General features: G+C 41.1%; 1 protein-coding gene across 1 annotated transcript in view; it reads right to left on the reverse strand.

The window, feature by feature from the left end:
• Positions 1 to 22,283, reverse strand: part of LOC309510744 (uncharacterized protein) — a 51,484-nt gene that overhangs the window by 13,628 nt on the left and 15,573 nt on the right. The window contains 10 exon segments of the mRNA XM_082185611.1: positions 2,103 to 2,672; positions 2,826 to 2,861; positions 6,430 to 6,568; positions 6,660 to 6,893; positions 7,556 to 7,558; positions 7,562 to 7,651; positions 9,331 to 9,926; positions 10,084 to 10,176; positions 10,963 to 11,104; positions 15,674 to 19,242. Coding sequence (XP_082041737.1) covers positions 2,103 to 2,672; positions 2,826 to 2,861; positions 6,430 to 6,568; positions 6,660 to 6,893; positions 7,556 to 7,558; positions 7,562 to 7,651; positions 9,331 to 9,926; positions 10,084 to 10,176; positions 10,963 to 11,104; positions 15,674 to 19,242 — 5,472 coding nt within the window.

Consider the following 22,283-nt stretch of genomic DNA (forward strand, 5'->3'; position numbering starts at 1 on the left):
TAATTGATTACACCCATCACTGTAAGAGTAATTAAAATGTAAACTTACGCATTGACTCGAGCAACTATTTTCTCCCTAGCTAACTCTCAGTCCTTCGCTGCTGGAGCCGACATTTAAAAAATAATAATAATATGTGTTTGTACTCTCCATATGCTTGCAGAAGCACATCCAGGTCTGCTGGTGAGAAATATGCAGACCTCTTTTTGTCTGGCGCTGTTGCCATGGTGACTCATATCTGCGCTCCATTGATAATGGCTTTTTATAGTTGTGGTGCATGCGCTGAACTCAGAGTCAGTCAACTCAGAGTTGATTGAACTAACTCATTTCAGCTGTTCTGTAACCGTAAACTCAGAGTTCCCCATCTCAGGGTAAGTCAACTCAGAGTTCAAGTTTTAACTCAGAGTTGGTTGAACCTCCTGAAACAGGCCCCTGTTGTCAGACTAAAATGTATGAAATCGACAGACATGTTGAAATATGAACTATAGACAGGTAGGCAACCTTTCAATGCTAAATAAATATACATGTAGGACACAAGGATGTTTTAAGCTTAATAATATAAAACACAGCATGATATAAAAGTAGGCTAGTATGAGTGTTTACATGAACATGATGAATATTGTAATGTTTAGACCCGTGTTTACTGTTAAATACTGTGTTTGTGGATTTCTGTTCAAACGCAGATGTTTATTTAATGTGGTAACAATAATGTAAAGCATTGTAAGTTTGGGTCACTCACGCTGTGCATTTGAAAGCAAAACGCTCCAAACATTTGTCACAGATTACCCTAGTCACCATCCTCTTCACTACACTTCCCAGCATCCATCCTGGTCCCCAGCTGCACATCATTCTAATCACTCAACACCTGCACCCCATCATCACCCTCATCACTGCCTCTACTTAAGCACACACTTCACCACAACTCACTGTCCTGTCTTGTCAATGTCATGTAGAGAGCCTCAATGTGCTGCTGCCATTCCAGAGTCTTGTTCCAAGATGGCGTGTCTCGTTCGTTCCAGTGTCTCGTTCGTTCCAGTGTCTCGTTCGTTCCAGTGTCTCGTTCGTTCCAGTGTCTCGTTCGTTCCAGTGTCTCGTTCGTTCCAGTGTCTCGTTCGTTCCAGTGTCTCGTTCGTTCCAGTGTCTCGTTCCAGTGTCTCGTTCCAGTGTCTCGTTCCAGTGTCCAGTCCATGTTTAGTCATTCTACTTGTTCATTTAAGCCTTCATGTTTGCCTTGTTACTTTGTCAAGTATTGTTTGTGTAACCACTGTGGGTGAGGTCATGTTTGTGTTATAAGTTCCATGCCTTTGTTTTCAGATTATTTGAGATTATTTTGAATAAACTGCATTTGGGTTTTCCAAGCTTGCCTCCAATGGACCTGATTAAACCTATAAAGCCTGACATAATTAAATAGTCAGAAATTCAAATGTTTTGAAATGTAATAGTTTTTACTTTAACTTTGGACAGGATAAAATAAATGAGTAAATACAATTTTTTTTTATTTTTTGGTCATATACTTGATAAATTAGGATTTTATGGTCCATAAAGTATATGGAGAGGAAAAAACTGCTTATTTTATTCAGAGGCCCAGACTTTGCAAAAATAACAATTTGGTGCAGTTGTTAGAGCCAAAAATGTAAATCAACTTTAGGGGCAAAATGCAATAGGCCTACAATGATGATCGAGCGCTAAACAAATAAGCATTACTCAAAACCCTGTTGTATCATATTTGATATAATATATACAAAATTGATTGAAACCTTTTAAAATATACAACATTTTCTAAAGGGGGAGCATGCCTCCAGACCCCCTCAGTGCCTAAAATCCTCAGGGAAACACTGCAATAACTCTTTATTCATTTTTTTGTTTGTTTTATTTGGTGTTACATTATGAAATGTTGAAGTTCTATTTTAAAGTTATCAGTGTTCTCTTATAAATTACAGAGCCCAATGGTTCTTGAGGTCATAAAACTGATAAAAATTTAGAAAAATGTTGACTGTAGTGTATTTGCACTGTAAAAATACTTAAGAAATGGCATAAATATGTCTGCAAATTTTGAAAAAAGCTGCTGCAAATTCAGTTATTTTGCAGCAAAAATCAGAAAAAAGTCCCACGAAATCCTGGAGGGACTGATTTATTGTAATTGACAGGTGTGATGATCAGTGGACTTGAGTTTTTATCTCCATCATTAAAGCACGGGCATAAAAATGGATAGAGATTTCCAGTGAAAGACTGATCAGTGTAAGAGTAGATATGAGAGCTGGACTCCACATCATAAAAGGAGACCAGACCCTCCTCATAATCCACAAACACACCGACCCGCTGCGGCTTCACTCTCACACACAGAGAGACAGGAGGACCAGCAAAGGCTTTATATTCATTCTCATTCCTCAGCCACACAGTCCAACATCCATTACTGGGACTCAGTGTGATCTGTCCCTTCCTGTTAATGAATTCACTGGCCACTCCTAAATCCCATTTAGTCTTTCCCGTCACCTGCACCTCAAAATAAAATCTCCCTGAGGAGAATCCCTCCTTTCCCAGGACACATACACAATAATCAAATCTCTCTGGTTTGTCTGGAAGTTTCTGCTCAATGTCTCCATGTCTCACTTGTTTTCCATCATCAGACAGGATGAGATTAGGATGAGCTGTATCAGGATCCAGAGTCACATCCACTGAGAAAACAGAATATGAATCACAACTTCACAATACAAAGATTTTGTGATGATGTTTGAAATATTTGATCAGTTTTTAGTCAGATTGTACTGCAGTGATGAAGCTGTGAGTATCTGTATGTAATCTAGTGTAGTGCAGACAGCACACTGTACCTGCATACTGCTGTATCCTCTTCAGTTCTGTAGAGACTAATGACAATAAAACATCAGATCTTTGAGATGTTTATGTGTGAAATTATAGACAAGCTTTAAAGGTATAGTTCACCCAAAGATGAACATTTACTGTTAATTTACCCTCAGGTCATCCATGATGTAGGTGACATTTTTTCTTCAGTAGAACAGTAAAGAAGAAATTTTAGCTGAAACCGTGGTCCTTGGTGATCCATGTAATAAATAAGTCAATGGCTACCGTCACTTTGCGAGTCAAATAACATATACAGGCAAAACAAAATGAATACCCGTGGCTCCTGATAATACATTGAGTTCTTATGAAGTGATACGATCGGTTTGTGCAAAAAAACATTCTAAAACATCAAATTTTCATGTATTTTCATACATTTTCAAAACATCATGTATTTTTGTTTATAGGTTGCGGCATCCAGGATATGAACACAGCGTCAGCGCACAAGTTTCTCCTGCGGATACGTCATCATGCAATAGGAAGCTTGTGCTCCAGACTCTTGTGAATGCACTCAGGACCGTTTGCTGAGACTGAGGATTACAGGTAATATTGTTGCAAATAATGTATTGTCAAGAGACACCAGGGGTATTAATTTTGTTTTGCCTATATACATTTTTGATTCTCAGAGTGACGGTAGCGGTTGACTTATTGAAAAGACCAAGGAGCACAGTTTCAGCTAAAAATCTTCTTTACTGTTCTGCTGAAGAAAAAAGACAGCTATATCTTGGATGTCCTGAGGGTAGAGTTGGGTACCAAAACCCGGTGCCAATATGACACTGGTACCTATATGACCGGTATGTACCCTGTCTGAATCAGAAAACAGATTTCGGTGCCTCATTTCAGTGCCACTTAAATGCCTGAGCTGTCGAGGTGGCGGCAAGTGACTGTCTTTGAGTGAATCATTAAACTGTTCATTCAACTAACACGTTCAAAAACACTGATTAATTCAAAGATAGATGTAATTGAACAAGGTGTTCATTATTTTAAGTTTAAGCATTACTTTACAAGGCTCGGCTGACGAGTAATGTGGCACATGGGCAACGCTGAAGCTCATGCTTCACTTCACAGAGATCAATGGCATTGATTTAATGCAGGGATGGGCCACTGTCCTACAGAGTTTAGCTTCAACCCTAATCAAACACACCTGAACAAGTTAATCAAGGTCCTCAGGATTACTAGAAAATTACAGAACTATCCCTTTAAAGCTTGTCTATAATTCCAAAATCTCAGTTATAACACTCACATAACAATCACATAAAAAGACACAGTTAGTATGCAATTAATGTTTCTGTCTGTAGGTAGAGATGGACAGTAACAAAGTACATTTACTTGAATACTGTACTTAAGTACACTTTTTGAGTATCTGTACTTTACTTGAGTATAATTTTTTCTGGAAACGTTTTACTTTAACTTCACTACATTTGAAAGACGATTATCATACTTTTTACTCCACTACAATTCTGTCAAGGTCCTTGAGTAAAAAGTAGTAACGTCAGTCAGGGGATGATTTTGGTTGCAGGGGATGCATTTTGGTTGGAAATGAAAGTTGGGTTGAGGTCAGAACGCGACGTCAGAATCACGTCAGAACCCGACGTCAGATTGACGTCAGAACCCAACTGATGTTGGTTTCTGACGTCAACCCGATTTTCATTTTCAACGTCTGCCCAACGTTGGAGATTAATGTCAATCTGTCGTTGGGATTCTGACATCAACCTGATTTTCATTTTCAACGTTGGGTTTGGTCTTCTAAATGCGAATTTTGGCATTGTTTTGGAGCACACTAGCTTATAGGCAAGGCAAGGCAAGGCAAGGCAAGTTTATTTTTTATTAAACTATAAAACTATAGATAACAGTGTAAGGCTAACATATTCATACTAAAAGCCAAAAAACTTTAAATAGGGCACTATTTGAGGGAACAGCCATTTGGGTGTCCGAAACCATTGTGGATGTTATTGAGTGCACTTATTCAATCTCACATTCAATCCCACTACTGGAACTGTGTTCTAGAAATAAATCTGATATTGATATGAGGGTAGGTAGCCAGGCAGAGATTCAGAGGCATAAGGTACTGTAAGTAATAATAATAATTAATAATAATTTGTTACATTTATACAGCGCTTTTTCTGAGACCTCAAAGCGCTTTACATAGAAGGGGGGAATCTCCTCAACAACCACCAATGTGCAGCATCCACTTGGATGATGCGACGGCAGCCATATTGCGCCAGAACGCTCACCACACACCAGCTTACTGGTGGAGAGGAGACAGTGATGAAGCCAATCATTATATGGGGATGATTAGGAGGCCATGATGGACAGAGGCCAAGGGGCAAATTTGGCCAGGATGCCGGGGTTACACCCCTACTCTTTTTCGAAGGACATCCTGGGATTTTTAATGACCACAGAGAGTCAGGACCTCGGTTCAACGTCTCATCCGAAGGACGGTGCTCTTTTGGCAGTATAGTGTCCCCGTCACTACACTGGGGTGTTAGGACCCACACAGACCACAGGGTGAGCGCCCCCTGCTGGCCTCACTAACACCTCTTCCAGCAGCAACCTGGTTTTTCCCAGGAGGTCTCCCATCCAGGTACTAACCAGGCTCAGCCCTGCTTAGCTTCAGTGGGCAACCAGTCTTGGGCTACAGGGTGATATGGCTGCTGGCAACAATGCAACAAGTATCACATACAACAATGCAACAATTCTAAAACAATGCATTGACATTTACTTTTTACTTCTGATACTTAAGTACTTTTAAAAACAAGTACTCTGTACTTTTACTCAAGTAAAAATCGGTCTTTACAACTTTTACTTGTAACAGAGTAATATCTGACCAGTAGTATCTGTATTTTCACTCAAGTAAGGAAATTGTGTACTTTGCCCACCTGATCTAAACATGTTCACAGATGTACTAAAATCTCATGGTTGTGGTTATAGTAATGAAGCTTCTAGTACAAGTTGATTTTACAGCTTGAAGAACTAAAAATGACCTGCTCTATTTAAGAAGAACAGCTCTATTTTAAGGTGATGATGAGACACACGCCTACAAGGCTATACAGAGTTGTAGACAAGAGCCATGAGCGCTAAAAACAAACAACATTGATCAGACAGTTCTTACAGTTCCTCCTGAACCAAAACAATGAGCTTATGCTGCATATACGCGATGTCATAACCTTAAGTACGAGATGGCAACCCGTGACAATCTACCCAGAGCTGTTCACGTTCACGTCACTTGGATTTATACGTTTCTATGTCCACACTATCAACATCTAAATTAATCTGCAGCAGTCAGGTGCAAGTAAGAGCTCTGTAAGTTGTTTACATTCATTATTATTGTAATGTTATGTGGTTTGAGACATGAGGTTATTTAACGACATCTCTTGTCTTATGACGCTTTGCAGACTTTGCAGTGAGCATTCATGTGTTTTGAAGGAGGCGTAGATTTTGAGACACTCTGAAGGGAGGGTGGGATCTAATGCTTTCAAAGTTAGCTTGCTATTGCTAGCCTCTCCAAAATTGCCTACTCTACCTTTAAAATATGATAAATATATGTATTTGTATAGTGTTTTTGATATTGTCTACCAGTTAGAGTGAGTTTCTCCTGTAGAGAGTCCTGCAGTTTAGTCAGAGCTCTCCTCAGAGTCTCCAGACTCTCATCAGTCTTCACACTGATCTTAGACCAGTTCCTGGTGTTTCTAGAGCTGCACAGGGATGAGTAAATCTACAGCAGGAGAGAGGAGAAATCCTTCAGCATGGGGAGTGTTATGGTGTCATATACTGCATTATCACTGATCAGAGAGATGTTGACTGACCTGTAGGAGGTGGAGGTGATCTTCAGTGTGTGAGAGCTGCTCCAGCTCAGTGTTTCTCATCTTTAGCTCAGTGATCTCCTGCTCCAGCTCTTCAATGAGCTCTTCCTCCTGTTTCTCTGCTGCTTTCTGCTGCTCCTCCATCATCTCCAGCAGTTCAGTCTGACATCTCTCAATGGAGCGGATGAGATCAGTGAAGAGCTCCACACGGGCTGCTTTCTCCTTCTCTGTGTTTCTCTGCTCAACCAGATCAATCAACAAATTATTAGCAGTGTTGCTAAGGCAAGAGTCAGAGTTTCTTTTGCACATACTTCTGTGTTTCAAAATCCCTTAACTAAAGTAGGCTATTAAACTTTGTCCTGCATCGTTTGCATTGAATGATTTCTCAAAGCATGTGTCTTGATGAGGAGAGATGTGCTGTAACTTTACTCAAGTAAGTGATCAGGCAATCACAGCTGTATCAATATTCAGACTAACAGCGCGATTGAGAGTGTGATGTTACTAAAATACAACAATTCAGTACAAAAGATGTTAACATTGAGAAACTTATATTTTAGACAAATTATTGTAAGTTACCTTGTCTGTATTTGCTCCGATCAAGTAAAAAAATTTAAATAAAATAAAAACAGTGGTGATTTGTTCTTGTTTGTTTTTTGAACAAATCACTTGGTTACTCACTCATAAAGTCAGTCAATTGTCACCACCTACTGGTGTAACGATGTAATCTGCAGAAAAAGTCACTATAAAATACCACTAATACATAGACTGAAAGTTTGTCTGGAACAAACACAGACAAGTGGAGATGCAAAAGTCCCAGTGCTGTTGAACTGTATATCAGGACTCTTGGAGGATGTGAAAAAAATTATGGAAAAAGTAAAATGAAGTTATTTTAAACACACTTTTCAAAATTCTGCTGAGTTTTTGATGTCTTGAATTTTCTTGATTCTGTCTTGGATCATCTGCTGTGTGTCTTTCTGTGTCTTCATCAGTTGAGGCTATAGACAGAGAATATGTTTTCATAATTATTTCACAAAATCGTCTTATGTTACGCATGTAACCATGGTTCCCTAGGAAAAGGGAATGAGACGCTGCGTCACCTTGGGTTTGCTATGGGGGAATGCCTTGGGTGTGACCGGTATCTGAAGTGGAAATCTAAACACGACAATGAACTTGACATTGGCAGGCGGCAGCCCATGACGTCACTACAGGTGCGACCGTGAATATACAATTGCACCTGTGCAATACGTCATCCACTTCTTATCTGAAGGAGACGTGTGAAGGGATCCCGGAATAACTCAACTCTCTATAGCGAGAGGAAGCCTGACTACACTCCATCTGAAAGTAGTAGCCAGGGAGGCTCAGAGAGAGCCTAGTTACTCTATACTGCCTAGCTCTGAGGACGGAGGCCTCAGCATAACGACTCTTTGAAGTGAGAGGAGGCCTAACTACGTCCTGCACTCAGGACAGCTATCAAGAAGGCTCACAGAGAGCCCAAATACTTGATATCGCTATCCGGGAGGAGCTCTAGGGGAACGGAAGCCTCTATAAAGCATATGCTCTGCCAATCAGGCACGGCGTAAGACGCAGCGGCTGAGTGGGCAGAGAGGGAGTCTTCAATATGAACACCTCACCGATAGCTGGCCAACATCTCTTCGATCGGGGGCATTGACGCATATCCATATTCCTGCATCCCCTCCACATCAGCATAATTTGCCTGTGAATGGTGGATGCGTGCAGAATATGGCTTTTTCCAAGATCTCCGCACCTCAGTAGGAAGATCCGGGAAAAAAGGAAGACTCGTACGAGCTGGTGGATTATGCCCTAAGAAAAAACGATCATCGAGGCGGTTGCGCGAGGGCATGCGCTTCTCGCGTTTCCAAGGCAGATCTAATCTATTCTTGGCGCGTGACATAATGTCCAACAACTCGTCATTTGCGGGGCAGGCGGGCTGAGAGCGTTCAGAAACATCGTCATCCTCATCAGCCTTATCCCACGCAGCTTGGCCTGGGGCGAGGAACAGACGAGCGAGAGATACTTAAACCCCTCTCAAGCTCATCGGCAAGCTCTATCTGCGAGCCCCACAACTTCAGTTTCCTGCCCGCCTCGGCTGCAACAGGTCCTGAACCACGGGGTACAGATCGCTGTCCCAATTCCCTCGAGAAAACGGACAGACGAGAGCGAAGTTTCCTCAGAGGAAAACGCTCGCAATGCACGCATACAGCCCCCTCAAAGACTGAGTGTGCATGCTCCTCACCCATACACACAATGCACATATCGTGCGTGTCATCAGGTGTCAGAAAACGCTGGCACGGATGAACACACAGTCTAAAATTCGCAGTGCTAGTGCTGGCCATATTATAAACTTGCCTGTTCAGATTGCACGTTCAAACACACAGTCTCCTGAAGACAATAAGAGGATGACGTATTGCACAGGTGCCCTTTTATACTCTTGGTCTCACCTGTAGTGACGTCATGTGCTGCTGCCTGAACGTCAAGTTCTTTGTTGTGTTTATATTTCCACTTCAGACACCGGTCACGCCCAAGGCATTCCCCCATAGCAACCCCAAGGGGACGCAGCATCTCGTTCCCTTTCAAAAGGGAACAAATCTCATTGTCACAGCTTAGCTGAGAATGATGAGCCTTTTAAAATCAGTTTGTTAGTGACCTCTACTACCTTCTTCTCTTCACTCTCCTCTTCTATAGGAACGGTGTTGTGGTTCTTGTGGTCTGTGACAGCGCAGATTGGACAAACACACGTCTGATCATCTCTACAGAACAGCTCCAGAGGTCTCTCATGTTTCTGACATATATAGTCCTCCAGATTACTCACAGGATTGATCAGTTTGTGTTTCCTTAAACCTGCCACTCTCAAATGACGCTCCAGGTGAGTTTCACAGTAAGAGCTCTGACACACCAGACACGACTTCAGGGATTTCAGCTTTCTTTCCTCACAGACGTCACACAGAACTTCAGCTTTTTTCAGAACTTCAGGTACAGTGTGATGTTTTTTCACATGTTTTTTCTCTGGACTTTTCCTTTTATAGTGATCTACGATCTCTCGGAGTGTGGTATTAATCTTGAGTTTAGGTCTGTGCTTGAATGTTTCTTTACAATATGGACAGTTGCAGGTCTGGCTGTTGTCCCAGCACTTATTCAGACAGGTCTTGCAGAAGTTGTGTCCACATGGAGTGGTGACTGGATCAGTGAACACGTCCAGACATATAGAGCACTGAAGCTCCTCAGTCAGTGGACTGCTGGAGGATGACATCGCTGGAAAAAGTCAAACACACTTACATTTAGATTTCTTTCTTTTAAAAACTTTTTGATCTAATGTCTTCTGCTTAAATGACTATAATAATAATCATAATAATAATTATAAATTAATAAGTGAGAGTGGATAGGGAAGGAAGTAGGGGGAGTAACTTACATGGAGGTTTACGCTCTATACTCTGTCTACTGAATAGTCTTGCTTTTGTTGATGTTGGTAAAGATGCTGCCATTGTTCTTTCCCTCTTCAAGTCTTTTCAAGAAAAAAAAAATATTGTGTTTCATAAAGTATGACCAATGGACTGATAGGAAACATCTAAGCTCATTTGTTCCTTGTAATAATGAGCGTACATTTGGTCAATGAGGTTTATACTACCTCAATAGTAATAATTCACTCTTGTGAACCACTCTTCACTGTTATTAACCTCTGAAAGAGAGTGATGTTGTAGTTATTTAAAAGCGTTCCTTTTTCATTTCAAACTTAAAACCAAAATTGGAACATTCATAACAAATTAATGATTTAATTTAGTCAATATTTATATTAAATTGGTCAAATCTCATGCAAGAATTGATTGTGAGGGAAACACAATAATTCATTTTAAACACAGTGAGAGACTCATAAACTCACTGAACAATCTGAACTTTGACCTGCTGTTTAGATTAAAGAAAGAACAAAGTACAAGTGATATATCTTTCAACTAAAAATACATATTCCTTTATATAAACTTAGATATATCTCTCCACAAAAGATATATGGTCAAGAGTCATTTTCATCTTGTTTAATTTAAATGTGATTTTCAACCTGAAGTTTAGCAGGTTTGTGATCAGTCTGTCTGCAGCTCATTTAATTCTGGTTTCTTTAGTCTTTATGTCCTTTGACAAAACGACAGAAACAACAAACTTAGCTTAACAATCAATCAAATTATATACTTTTAATACGATTCTGTGCAGTAAACAACTAAAGTAGTTGAGTATTTGACCCTAACCCTTCCATTAGAAACCTGTTCAGCACAATCTCTCTAATAATTCTGTCACTTACCTGTGAGTAACAGATGTGTCCACAAGACTCTTTGAACAACAGATAATAGACAGACAAATAAATAAACAAACAAACAGATAGGCCTAAATAACAGATAAATATTCTGTTGTTTAAAGAGGTTGATCTTTTCAGGCGTCCATACTGTTGTTGATCAAGGTTCACTTTCTCTGAATCTCTCTCTGAACTACAGTGATGTCAGAGCTCCTCCTGTATTCAAACATTTACATTTGTCCCTGTATTCGGTGTGTTTGGTTCATGTGTGTCTGTTTTTGGGCCTGATGTTTCTGTCAGATTAATCTCAGTGTTGTATACTGTATAGCCTAAGTGAACCAAAAAAGGAATATTGTGTACACTTCTAAATGTATTTTGTGATCCATAAAAGAAAGTCACACAGGTTCAGAATGACATGATTAAATGATGACAGAATGTTGCTCTGGTTGGGATTCTCTGCAAAAGGTGCAACTAATTTGGGTAACACTTTAGAACGTGTTCCGTCATCAATGAATAACTACACAGGAACAAATGAGTAATGCTCTATTAACACTCTAGTAACTACTTTTAACTAACAAGAAGCTCTGCTTAAACGAATTAGTAAGTAATAGCGCTCAGTTGAAAGTGGTAGTTCACTGTTAGCTAATCAGTAACTATACTATTTTTTTCATACCTCCCAGAAAACTACTAAGAACTAATATATACTGGTTCATAATTAATGTGAACAAATGTATAATTAATTCTAAAGTGAAAATCATAGTAAACTAGTAATGGCTTAAGTGTTACTACACCCTTCAGAAGTAACTTCTAATTATTTGGATCAGTATTCTAAAGTTCAATTCAATTCAATTCAAATTTATTTGTATAGCGCTTTTCACAATACATATTGTTTCAAAGCAGCTTTACAGAAAGTGCATTTCAGAAATGTACATAGAAAAATACAGTTAATCATGTATTAATTTGGGCATAACATATCGCCGGCGTGGAGTCGTCTCTTCACAGGCGTGGAGTCGTCTCTTCACAGGCGTCGAGTCGTCTCTTCACTAGCGTCCCGAGATAAAGACAGAAAAGCAGATGGGAAATAATTAGCGTAGCTGCTGTTCATAATATTAATGCATTCAATCTTATTCAACTGTAGTATAAAAGGTAAGTATTATGTGAATGCTTGGCTAAAGAGATGCGTCTTTAATCTAGTTTTAAACTGGGACAGCGAGTCTGAGCCTCGAACAATATCAGGAAGGCCATTCCAGAGTTTAGGAGCTAAATGTGAAAATGCCCTCCCTCCTTTAGTGGACTTAGATATCCTAGGAATGACCAGAAGCCTCGAATTTAGTGATTTTAAAGAGCGCAATGGATTGTAGGGCGATAGAAGTTCCGTTAAATACCCAGGAGCTAAACCATTTAGGGCTTTATAGGTCATTAGTAATACTTTGTAATTGATACGGAACTTAAAGGTGAACTTAGTAACTTTTTTACCTTAACCTAACAGCTTCGGAGTCATTGGAATGGTTATATGACTGTTTTCGGGTTGAATGGTGGTATTCTCGCACCCCGACTCGAGCGCCTGTGAGACGAAAAACCACCCTTGCAACTTCAGGCCGGCGGGCCGCAGCGTCAGAAAGTATCGCGTGATATCAGGTCTCGCGATGTAACAAATTGCTTTACGGCACTGACTGCACACATAGGCCCTGTCCCAAATGGCACACTCCGGACTTGTGGACTTCCTCAGAGTCCACACTTTGGTGACGTCATGTAGTGCAGACCTATAGGGCCCTTGGCGCGAGTCCACGAGGGCGCATTGAGAGGTACTTTTGGGACAGACTCGATCGGCATGCCGGAAATAACGGTCTGGTTGTTGTTGGACAGGAGAAATCACATTTTTGCGCTCCGACGTCTTATCTGCATGTCCACTACACAGCCTAATTTTACAGTTCTATATTTTGATATTATGCATATCACCTGGGCATTAGACAATAGATAAATCATGCTTATTTAAATGATGTATACAGTTGTACATAATAATACATAATGTTCCATTTGAACTAAGATTACAATTTTAAAACATAATTTAAACATATTTTTTTCAATTTACAGGTTTCAATATTCATACTATGTTTACATATGACTCAGTAAAGCCCTGCCATTCGGTTCTATTTATTTAATGAATCATAATGCGATCGTATTATTAAACACGCTATTATTATGTTTGAGACATCAACCACTGGTCGATGACCATAATGTTTGTATAAACTGTAGGTAACAACTGGTAAAATGTACATTTAGGTCATAAAAACAGTAATATTTTCTTCACAGCCATGTCAACAATTATCCGTGAGTGAAATCTCCTCCCATCTGTTGTCTGATTGGCCTTTCGCAAGGATTCCTGGGTAGTTAAAGTGCGTGGAGCCTGCATCTATGCGGGCTTCGTGGAAGACCGCTTCAAGGGTACAAAGGGGGCGCTGCTGAGCACACTTCAGAGCGGTAAAATGCTGAATGGGACGGCCTACGGACTCGTAGACTCAGCGAGCACGCGCAATTCAAGTCCACGAGACCGAAAGTCCGCATGAAGTGCGCCATTTGGGACAGGGCCATACACTATCTAAACATTTATTTGCTAGCCTTCTGTGTATCATACTTACCTCAGTGGACATGGCTCCGTGCGTTCGTCGGCTTCTTTGAAAACAAATGCACATGACCAGCGGGAGAAGATGGGAGGGGGCGAGTCGCTAACGAGTTTTGACGACAGTGTTGTCAAATATTTATTCCGAAGCTGTAGGGGGAGCTCTAGAGAGAAACCCGCGAGAAAACAGAGAAGAAATCGGCAAAGCTGCATAATGCTGCTTTAATAGGTAACCACCAGTGTAGAGATGATAGAATTGGTGTTATATGATCATATTTTCTTGACCTAGTATGAACTCTAGCAGCTGCATTTTGGACCAACTGTAGCTTGTTTATTGAGGATGCAGGACAACCAGCTAATAAAGCATTACAGTAATCCAGTCTCGAGGTCATGAATGCATGAACTAACTTTTCTGCATCAGAAACAGATAGCATGTGTTGCACCCTTAAAACAGACTCCGTCTTCTCTTTTGCAACTTTATTTTGCCAATTCTGTTGGAATTATTTTTTTACACAAAGCAACACAAAATCTTCATGCATCAGTGATATTTTAGACGATCACTTCACTCGTCTCTGTTTCTCCCCCTTCTGCGCGTGCGCTGGCTGATGACATCATCGTAACTGAACTTTCACCTCTCAGTAACATATACCCGAATAATATCCAGAATATTTATCAAATGAAATTACAATGAAATTATAATGCTTTCCCTTACAGAATTCTAAACATATACCCATTATGAAATTATAAAATTATAAAACAATACTTCTCTACTTCTAGGTCGCAACACCCTCCCCCACTAACAAAAAAAAATGTCTCCAAACATTTTCTTTCCTATCTTCACATTATTAATCAACAATGTCTCTATAACAGAACACATAGTGGAAGATAAGTAAACAGTTAATTATTTCTGCACGCATCATACATTACAGGCTGATCAACATATTATCTCTCAGTATTCTTTTTTTTTTTTTTTTTTCAAGTCTCTCATGGCAGCAATACTAGACTAAGTATCCATAGTCCATTAGTATGAAAGGGTGAATAATCCATTGAAGTATTGGTGGGCCCCCCAATCTTCACAAAAGGGACAAGGAAAATACCATGTACACCCAGACTTATGTGTCTACATATTCAAAAGCCATGCATTTAGTAATCTGTACCGTAAGTGTACACACAACTACTGTTCTTGTAACTACTGTTCGTATATTACACTACTGTCTTAATTCCAATATACTAGGATAATAACTCATTTCTGTACTTATTACTTAAATAACTATCCAGATTTCCTGTTCTGTATTACGTGTTAGCTATTACCATGAACTGTAACTTGTGATTGATAAACATTAACTATAAACTAACATACTAAGATTATCTCTGAGTGTTTTATATCTTTGCATGATAGAAAGGATACACAAATGATGATCTGGCAGAGGAGTCACAGGCAGTTCCTGCAGATGTCTTCACACCAACATGGTAAGTCTTCAGCTGTTGAAAGGTTGGCTGGCCTAGCTGGTCATAGGTGTAGATACACCTGGGCTGCCTAGCTCTCCTTGGCCTGTTCCTCCACATCTCAGTATCACTTTGCTCATCCTCTGATTCAACAGCTGGCACATCAATCTCTCTCTCAGAGCTATGTCTCTCCTCAATAGGCTCTTTTTCAGGCTGTAACTCTGGTACAAGCACCCTCTCAGGCCTGTCTCTGAGTATCTCTGTTCCTGGACAGAACTCTTCTGCTTCAGCATTCAGAGGTGTCTTAGCATGTCTCTCTGCTGTCCAGAGACAATACTCCTCCTCACTGGAACTGTCGGTGTCTGTTCGGTAAGTATCATGTCTGGCTGTATGATCCTTTCTTGTTGTCTGTTTTGCTTTTCTTCTTTTGCTTTTCTCTCCAAGGTCGGGTTCATGACTTTCTGGCTCGTCAACCAGATAAGGGCATGGTAGAAGTAAGTTACGATGTAACACTCGTCTTCTCCCTGTTCCTTGGGATGGTTCAATCACGTATACTGGACTATCAGGGCCTTTTCTTCCCTTGACAAAATGAATCATATCTTCCCAGTGGCTACGTAGCTTTCCAGTACCGCCTCTGGGTGTGAGATTTCTCACCAGAACATGATCACCTGGCTCCAGAACAGAACTCCATGTGCGCTGATTGTAATTTTTCTGTCCTCTCCTTGCACTTTTCTTCATGTTTTGCCTCGCAATAGCATAGGCTTCATGCATGACCTCTCTCCACTTCTCTGCATAGTCAGTCTGTGACTGGTTCCTTTCTCCTCCTTTCTTGGGGAACATTAGATCGACTGGTAAAGTTGGCTCACGACCAAAGAGAAGGAAGAATGGAGAGAATCCCGTCGCTTCATGAACAGTTGAGTTATAAGCATGGACCACTTTGTTTAGGTGTTCTTTCCACCTTGACTTCTGAGACTCTTCAAGCGTGCGCAACATACCCAGCAACGTTCTGTTGAAGCGCTCTGCAGGATTAGCTTGAGGGTGATATGGTGAAGTGCGTGAATGGCGGATACCAGAGTAGTCTTGTAGCTTACGAAAGAGAGTATTTTCAAACTCCTTTCCCTGATCATGATGTATCTTGGATGGGAAACCAAAACGCATAATAAAATCATCAAAGAGTTTTCTGGCTGCGGTCTTCCCAGACTTGTCCTTTGTTGCGTAGGCCTGTGCGTATTTGGTAAAATGATCCACAACTACAAGTATATACTCCTCACCCCCTTTACACTTGTCCAAGTGTACGTAGTCAATGGATATCATTTCAAACGGTGCAGAAGTCTCAATGCTTTGGATAGGTGTCCTGATTATTCTGTTTGGTTTTTTCCTTTTTATGCAGCGACACATCTGGGTAACATAGTGTTCCATTGCCTGTCTCATTTTTGGCCAGAAGAACCGTTCTCTTGCGAGTGCCATCATTCGATCAGCACCCAAGTGTCCCATTTCCACGTGGAGATGTTTGTACACAATAGGCTTCAGGGACTCAGGAACAACTAACTGCTTTCTTGCCGCAGTCTCTCTTTTGAGGATGCCATCTCCATCAATCCTTAGACGGGGCCACTCTCGGAGAAGTTGTCTCACTGCGTCACTTTCTGCCAGCTTGTCTTTATGTTTCAAGGATGCATGTGTTTTTTTCAAAGCCAGAACTCTGCTAATGGCTAAGTCTGCATTTTGAGCAACTCTGATGTCTTCCACTGCAAGGGGCTGGATTGGCTCTAAGATGTTACACCCATCTGGCAGTGCATCAATGTTACATGTGACAGCAGAGATCCAATCAACATCCTCGGTTTTATCTTTTTCTACAGCGTTTCCGATGCATTTGATAGCTTCCTGAGGGCATTCCTCTGTGCACTCTCGCATGATCTCTTCAATGGGCTTTTGTCTTCGTGACAGGAAATCTGCATCCCTGTTTGCTGTTCCGGGTCTGTACTTTAATGTGAATCTATAATCCGCCAGCTCTGCCACCCAGCGATGTCCTGCTGCGTTGAGTTTAGCTGACCTTGTGACATAAGTCAAGGGATTATTGTCACTATATACAACAAAGTCAGGTGCATGGAACAGATAGTCACGAAAACGTTCCGTGATGGCCCATTTTAGTGCCAAGAATTCTAATTTGCCAGAATGTAGCTTGTAATTCTTTTCTGCCGGTGACAGTGTCCGTGAGCCATAGGCAATGACCCTAAGAACACCCTCTTGACGCTGGTACAAAACTGCACCTAAGCCCTCTTCTGAGGCATCCACGTGAAGAACAAAGGGTTTCTCCAGGTCTGGATATGCCATCACTGGTGGATTTGTCAGCTGGTCCACCATTCTGTTCAGTATGTCTTGGTGAATTATTGTCCACTGGACAGGATAGGACGGTGGCAACTGAGCAGACTTACGGCTTACATTCCTTCTCTTTTGGCTTTGCGTCTGTTCAGACTTGGGCTTTGCTAACAGTTCGTAAAGAGGCTTGGCTATCCTGGAGAAGTCTGGTATATAGGATCTATAGTAACTGAGGAAACCCATCAGCTTTCTCACCTCTCGCACAGTGGTTGGTGTCTCATGTTTCAGTGCTTGAACTGCTTCCCCCTCTTTGGGATTCATCTTGTATCCCTCTGCAGAGATTACTCGACCCACATAACAGACCTCACTTTTGAAAAAGTCACATTTCTTTGGCCTCAGTTTTATACCACTCTCTCTTTGCCGCTGAAGTACCTGTCTCACGTTTTGGATGTGTTGTTCAAAGCTGGAGCTAAACACTAACACATCATCTAAATAAGGGACACACACCTCATCTCTCAGATCTCCCAGGCATCCCTCCATGTAGCGCTGAAAAGCTGCAGGCGCATTAGTGAGTCCAAACGGGATCCTCACCCATTCATACAGTCCCCATGGTGTTATGAATGCGGTGCAGGGTCTGCTTTTCTCACTCATGAAGCCCTGGTGGTAAGCCTTGCCCTGGTCCAACACTGTGAACCAGGAGTTGCCCCCCAGGTTTTCCAGGATCTCCTGTATTCTCGGGATTGGATGACGATCCGGCTGTGTTTTCCCATTCAGCAGTCTGTAGTCTATGCACAGGCGTAGACCTCCGTCTTTCTTCCTGACACATACCACTGGTGAAGAATATGACGAACAAGACTTCTGGATCCAGCCTCGACTGAGTAAGTCCTGTATGTGAGTTTTCACTTCTTGGTAGAGGTGTCTAGGAATTGCATTGTATGTTCTCTGCACAGGCACATTATCTTTTAATTGTATGTCCATTTGCAAATCTTTGATACACCCTGTGTCCCAATCATCCTTTGCAAAAACATCACATTCCTCTCTGAGCATTTGTTGTACCTGTTGCCGTCGGTCATCTGACAGATGGCTCAGGTCTACAGGTGGATCCCAGGGCTCAGCTTGTGGTATCTGGCTGGGTTGCTGTGCAAATGAGGTGACACTACTGCTATCTCGTGCCTCAGGTCTCTGATCAATCGTAGACATCGTCTGTGACGGGTAAATGGCACCAACACTGTGCAGCCATCCAAGTGTTGTGCGACTACTCAGTATAATGTCATTGTCTGTCAGGTTTTCAACAGTAACATCTATTTTACTGTTATCTTCTGAAGGGAGCTGGATTAACTGCTCTCTAATGACTAAACCTGTTGGCCATGGTGTCTCATGGTTCGGCTCCAACACTACATGTGACGAACTAAACACTCTCTTATTTAGCCGGCCACATGGCACTGCTACCACTTTGTTTTTTGGGATTTTCACTGGTTGTCGGCCTACTCTGGCTATGTGGGGTTGGTTCTCAAGCTTTTGTTTTTTTAAAACAGACAAGACAGCTCTCGCCGTTTTGCGCCCTACCTCCAGAGCTGAGCACAGCTTTTCCACCATGTGACCAGAAGGAGTACAGTCTCCACAGGTGTCGTTTGTCAATGCTAGTTCTTCAATCACATTAAAGCCAATGATGGGGCGTTCAATGTCACTGCTGGCAACCAGGATTGGGACTACAACAGGTTTGTCACTCATCCCGGCCACAGCATTCTTAGACAAGGTGAATTCAACTTCCATCCATCCATCATAAGGAATGTCCGTTCCGTTAGCAGCTGAAAGCTCCAATGCTCCCTCCTCAAGCAGCTCCTCCACTGGTCTCACCTTGACATCTGGTAGGTATTTTCTTTTCCAGTTAGTTCCCACTATTGATACTTGTGAACCAGTGTCCCACAGTATTGAAGTGTCAACTCCCCCTAGGGAGGCTCGAACCAGGCATCTTTTCCCTACTAGTTTGGCTGTTTGTCGTTGTTTGCCAGTGAGTGGTGCTCTTAAGCTGAACAGCTCCACGTTTTCAGCGTTTTCGGCAGGATGAGAGTGAATTTCAATTTTGCTTGTATTGGCTGAGGTATTTCTCATTCTACAACCTGATGCCCAGTGTTCTGCGCTGCCACACTTATAACAGTGATTACATCTTCCATCCGGATTTGACAATTGACACTGCTGGCACTGTTTCCTGTTTACAGTCTTTGGTTGTGGTCGATATTTTCGGTTTGGTTGTTCACTCACTCTCATTGGTTGGGGCTTAGAGGCCTGGTGAAGACTAGCAATTTGAGTGGTGAGGTCCTGAATAGCTTCACATATAGCTTTATTACCTTGGTCAACCTTTTCCATCAGTGTATCACGTTTGTTTGTCTCACAGTGTTTATTCTTATTGTTTGGTTTGTGAATGTAGCTTTCCTTTCCACATTCCTCGCTTTCCTCACCAACCGCTGCTATTTTTATTGTCTTTGTTTTTGATGTAGTTGACAACTTATTCTTTCTTTCCATTTCCAGAGTGTATGCAGCTGTCATTTTCTCCAAAAGAACTTCATCTTTAACTTTTGAATCCTGTAAGTATGGCTTTATGTCTGCACGGATGGCATCATCATGGAGGCCAGTGAGTACTGTTTGGAGAAACTGATTTTGGATTAGCTCTGTACTGTACTTCAAACCAGATTTAGCTCTTTCTGAAGCAAAGACAATTTGTTGTCTCAGATCCATTGCTCGCACTAGAAACTGAATGGGTGTTTCTTTTGAATCTTGAACAGCACGCGTGAGAGAGTGGTACAAGTCTGTAGCATCCCTCTCAATGTAATGAGTCCGTAATATCTGTCTGAGCGCTTGCAATGACAGATCAACTCTACTTTCAAGATAACTTTTCAGTTTTGTTCCTGGAGCTATCGCTTGAATGACAGCTTCTACGACTTCTCCCTCATCATATCCTTTTTTTAGTGCTCTTTGGATTTGTCTTTCTAAACTAGTGTATGCTAATTTATCCTTTTGATTTGGTTCTCCAATTTGTCCAATTATTTTTAATTCTCTTCTGTACAGTGGATGGACAAAGGAAACATTTTGAGAAGCGGCTCCTGTTGCATTTGGGCCAGAAACATTTTCTCCTTGTTCATTTGGACTGTCGGGTGCAATAACATTTTCGACCACCGGGCGGCGCTCTTCCGCGATTTGTTGCGGCTGGAATACTGTATTAGCGTCACTTTTCCCTTTGATTTCCTCGATTTTGTCATTTACTTGCAGCAATAGAGACATTCCTTCATCCTCCTGTGAAATAACATCTTCCCCTTCCAAATACTGGAGGATATTTCTCCGTAGCTTACGAGGTAGGTCTTTTTCACTTGTTTCCACTGTTAGACTGAGTGCCCAGCATATATCGTTCAAATTTGATGCTGTCAGTGTCAGTAACTTTTCTTCTATCTCAGCTACAAGCGTTTCCCACTCAGACGACATCTGTTGCACTTTTGACATGATAGAAAACTTTTACCTTCACTGTTTCGTCTGGAGCACTGCAGTTTTTGAAGATGTTGAATCACTCGTGGCTCATCTTGCTTGCTTCGTGATTAACTCCAACCGGGCGGAAACACCAAGTTCATGTTGCACCCTTAAAACAGACTCCGTCTTCTCTTTTGCAACTTTATTTTGCCAATTCTGTTGGAATTATTTTTTTACACAAAGCAACACAAAATCTTCATGCATCAGTGATATTTTAGACGATCACTTCACTCGTCTCTGTTTCTCCCCCTTCTGCGCGTGCGCTGGCTGATGACATCATCGTAACTGAACTTTCACCTCTCAGTAACATATACCCGAATAATATCCAGAATATTTATCAAATGAAATTACAATGAAATTATAATGCTTTCCCTTACAGAATTCTAAACATATACCCATTATGAAATTATAAAATTATAAAACAATACTTCTCTACTTCTAGGTCGCAACACCTGTAATGTAGCTTAGCAATGTTTCTAAGGTGGAAAAAGGCTGTGTTCGGTTACAGAACAGCTGAAATGAGTTTTCAATCAACTCTGAGTTAAGCGCGTGCACCACAACTATAAAAAGCCATTATCAATGGAGCGCAGCTATTATGAGTCACCATGGCAACATTTATTAATTACTGGTATACAGTGATGGGTGTAATTAATTACCAAGTAATTAAACACTGTAATTTAATTAAAGGGATTACTCTTAATTCTTCTGTAATTTAAAGTAAAATCTGATGTAATTGCATTAGACTATAGAACAATTCTGTATATTTAACATACATTTTCATTTTAAAGGTGCATTGCGCAACTTTTCATGTTAAAAATACCCGTTTTCTAACCCATACATGCTTAAACATTTGCCTGATGGGCTGAATGAGCCCTTCTCTGATCACTGCGATTGTCTCTATAATCCTGTACAGTAAAATAAATAAGAGGGATTCGGGTCGGAATTTGAGACTGGGCGGGACGTCATGCGCGTTCACGGCACGCTCACCTGGCTATGTCTGGCAGGTTTGTGCATTCGCCGCCATTCTCCGTAGAAGATGGATTCTAAGAGACTGGCTTGTAGTTCATTTCAAACACCAACGCAAACTCCACGTAAGATAAAAAAAAAGAAAACTTTTGTTGTTGCAGTTTCGCTTGCCGCCAGAGGGGGCATAGTTCTGCAAAAACTCAGAGACTTGCGCAATGCACCTTTAATGTAACCTTCTCCCTCTACACACTTTGGTCAATTCAAGAATAATTCATGCAATTGTATATTGTTTATTTGAAAGCATTAAAAGCGCAGTTTCTTGTCTCTCCTTGTATTGTTCAAGTGGTTAAGGTTGATATGGGATTTAGTAATTAGTAATAAGTAATACTTTCTAAAGATTGTCATTACATTCATCTAATTACACTGTTGAAGATGTCATTTGTAGTTAGTAATTAATAACTAT

This window comes from Leuciscus leuciscus (assembly GCF_965113295.1).
Source record: "Leuciscus leuciscus genome assembly, chromosome: 12".
Taxonomy (NCBI): Eukaryota; Metazoa; Chordata; class Actinopteri; order Cypriniformes; family Leuciscidae; genus Leuciscus; species Leuciscus leuciscus.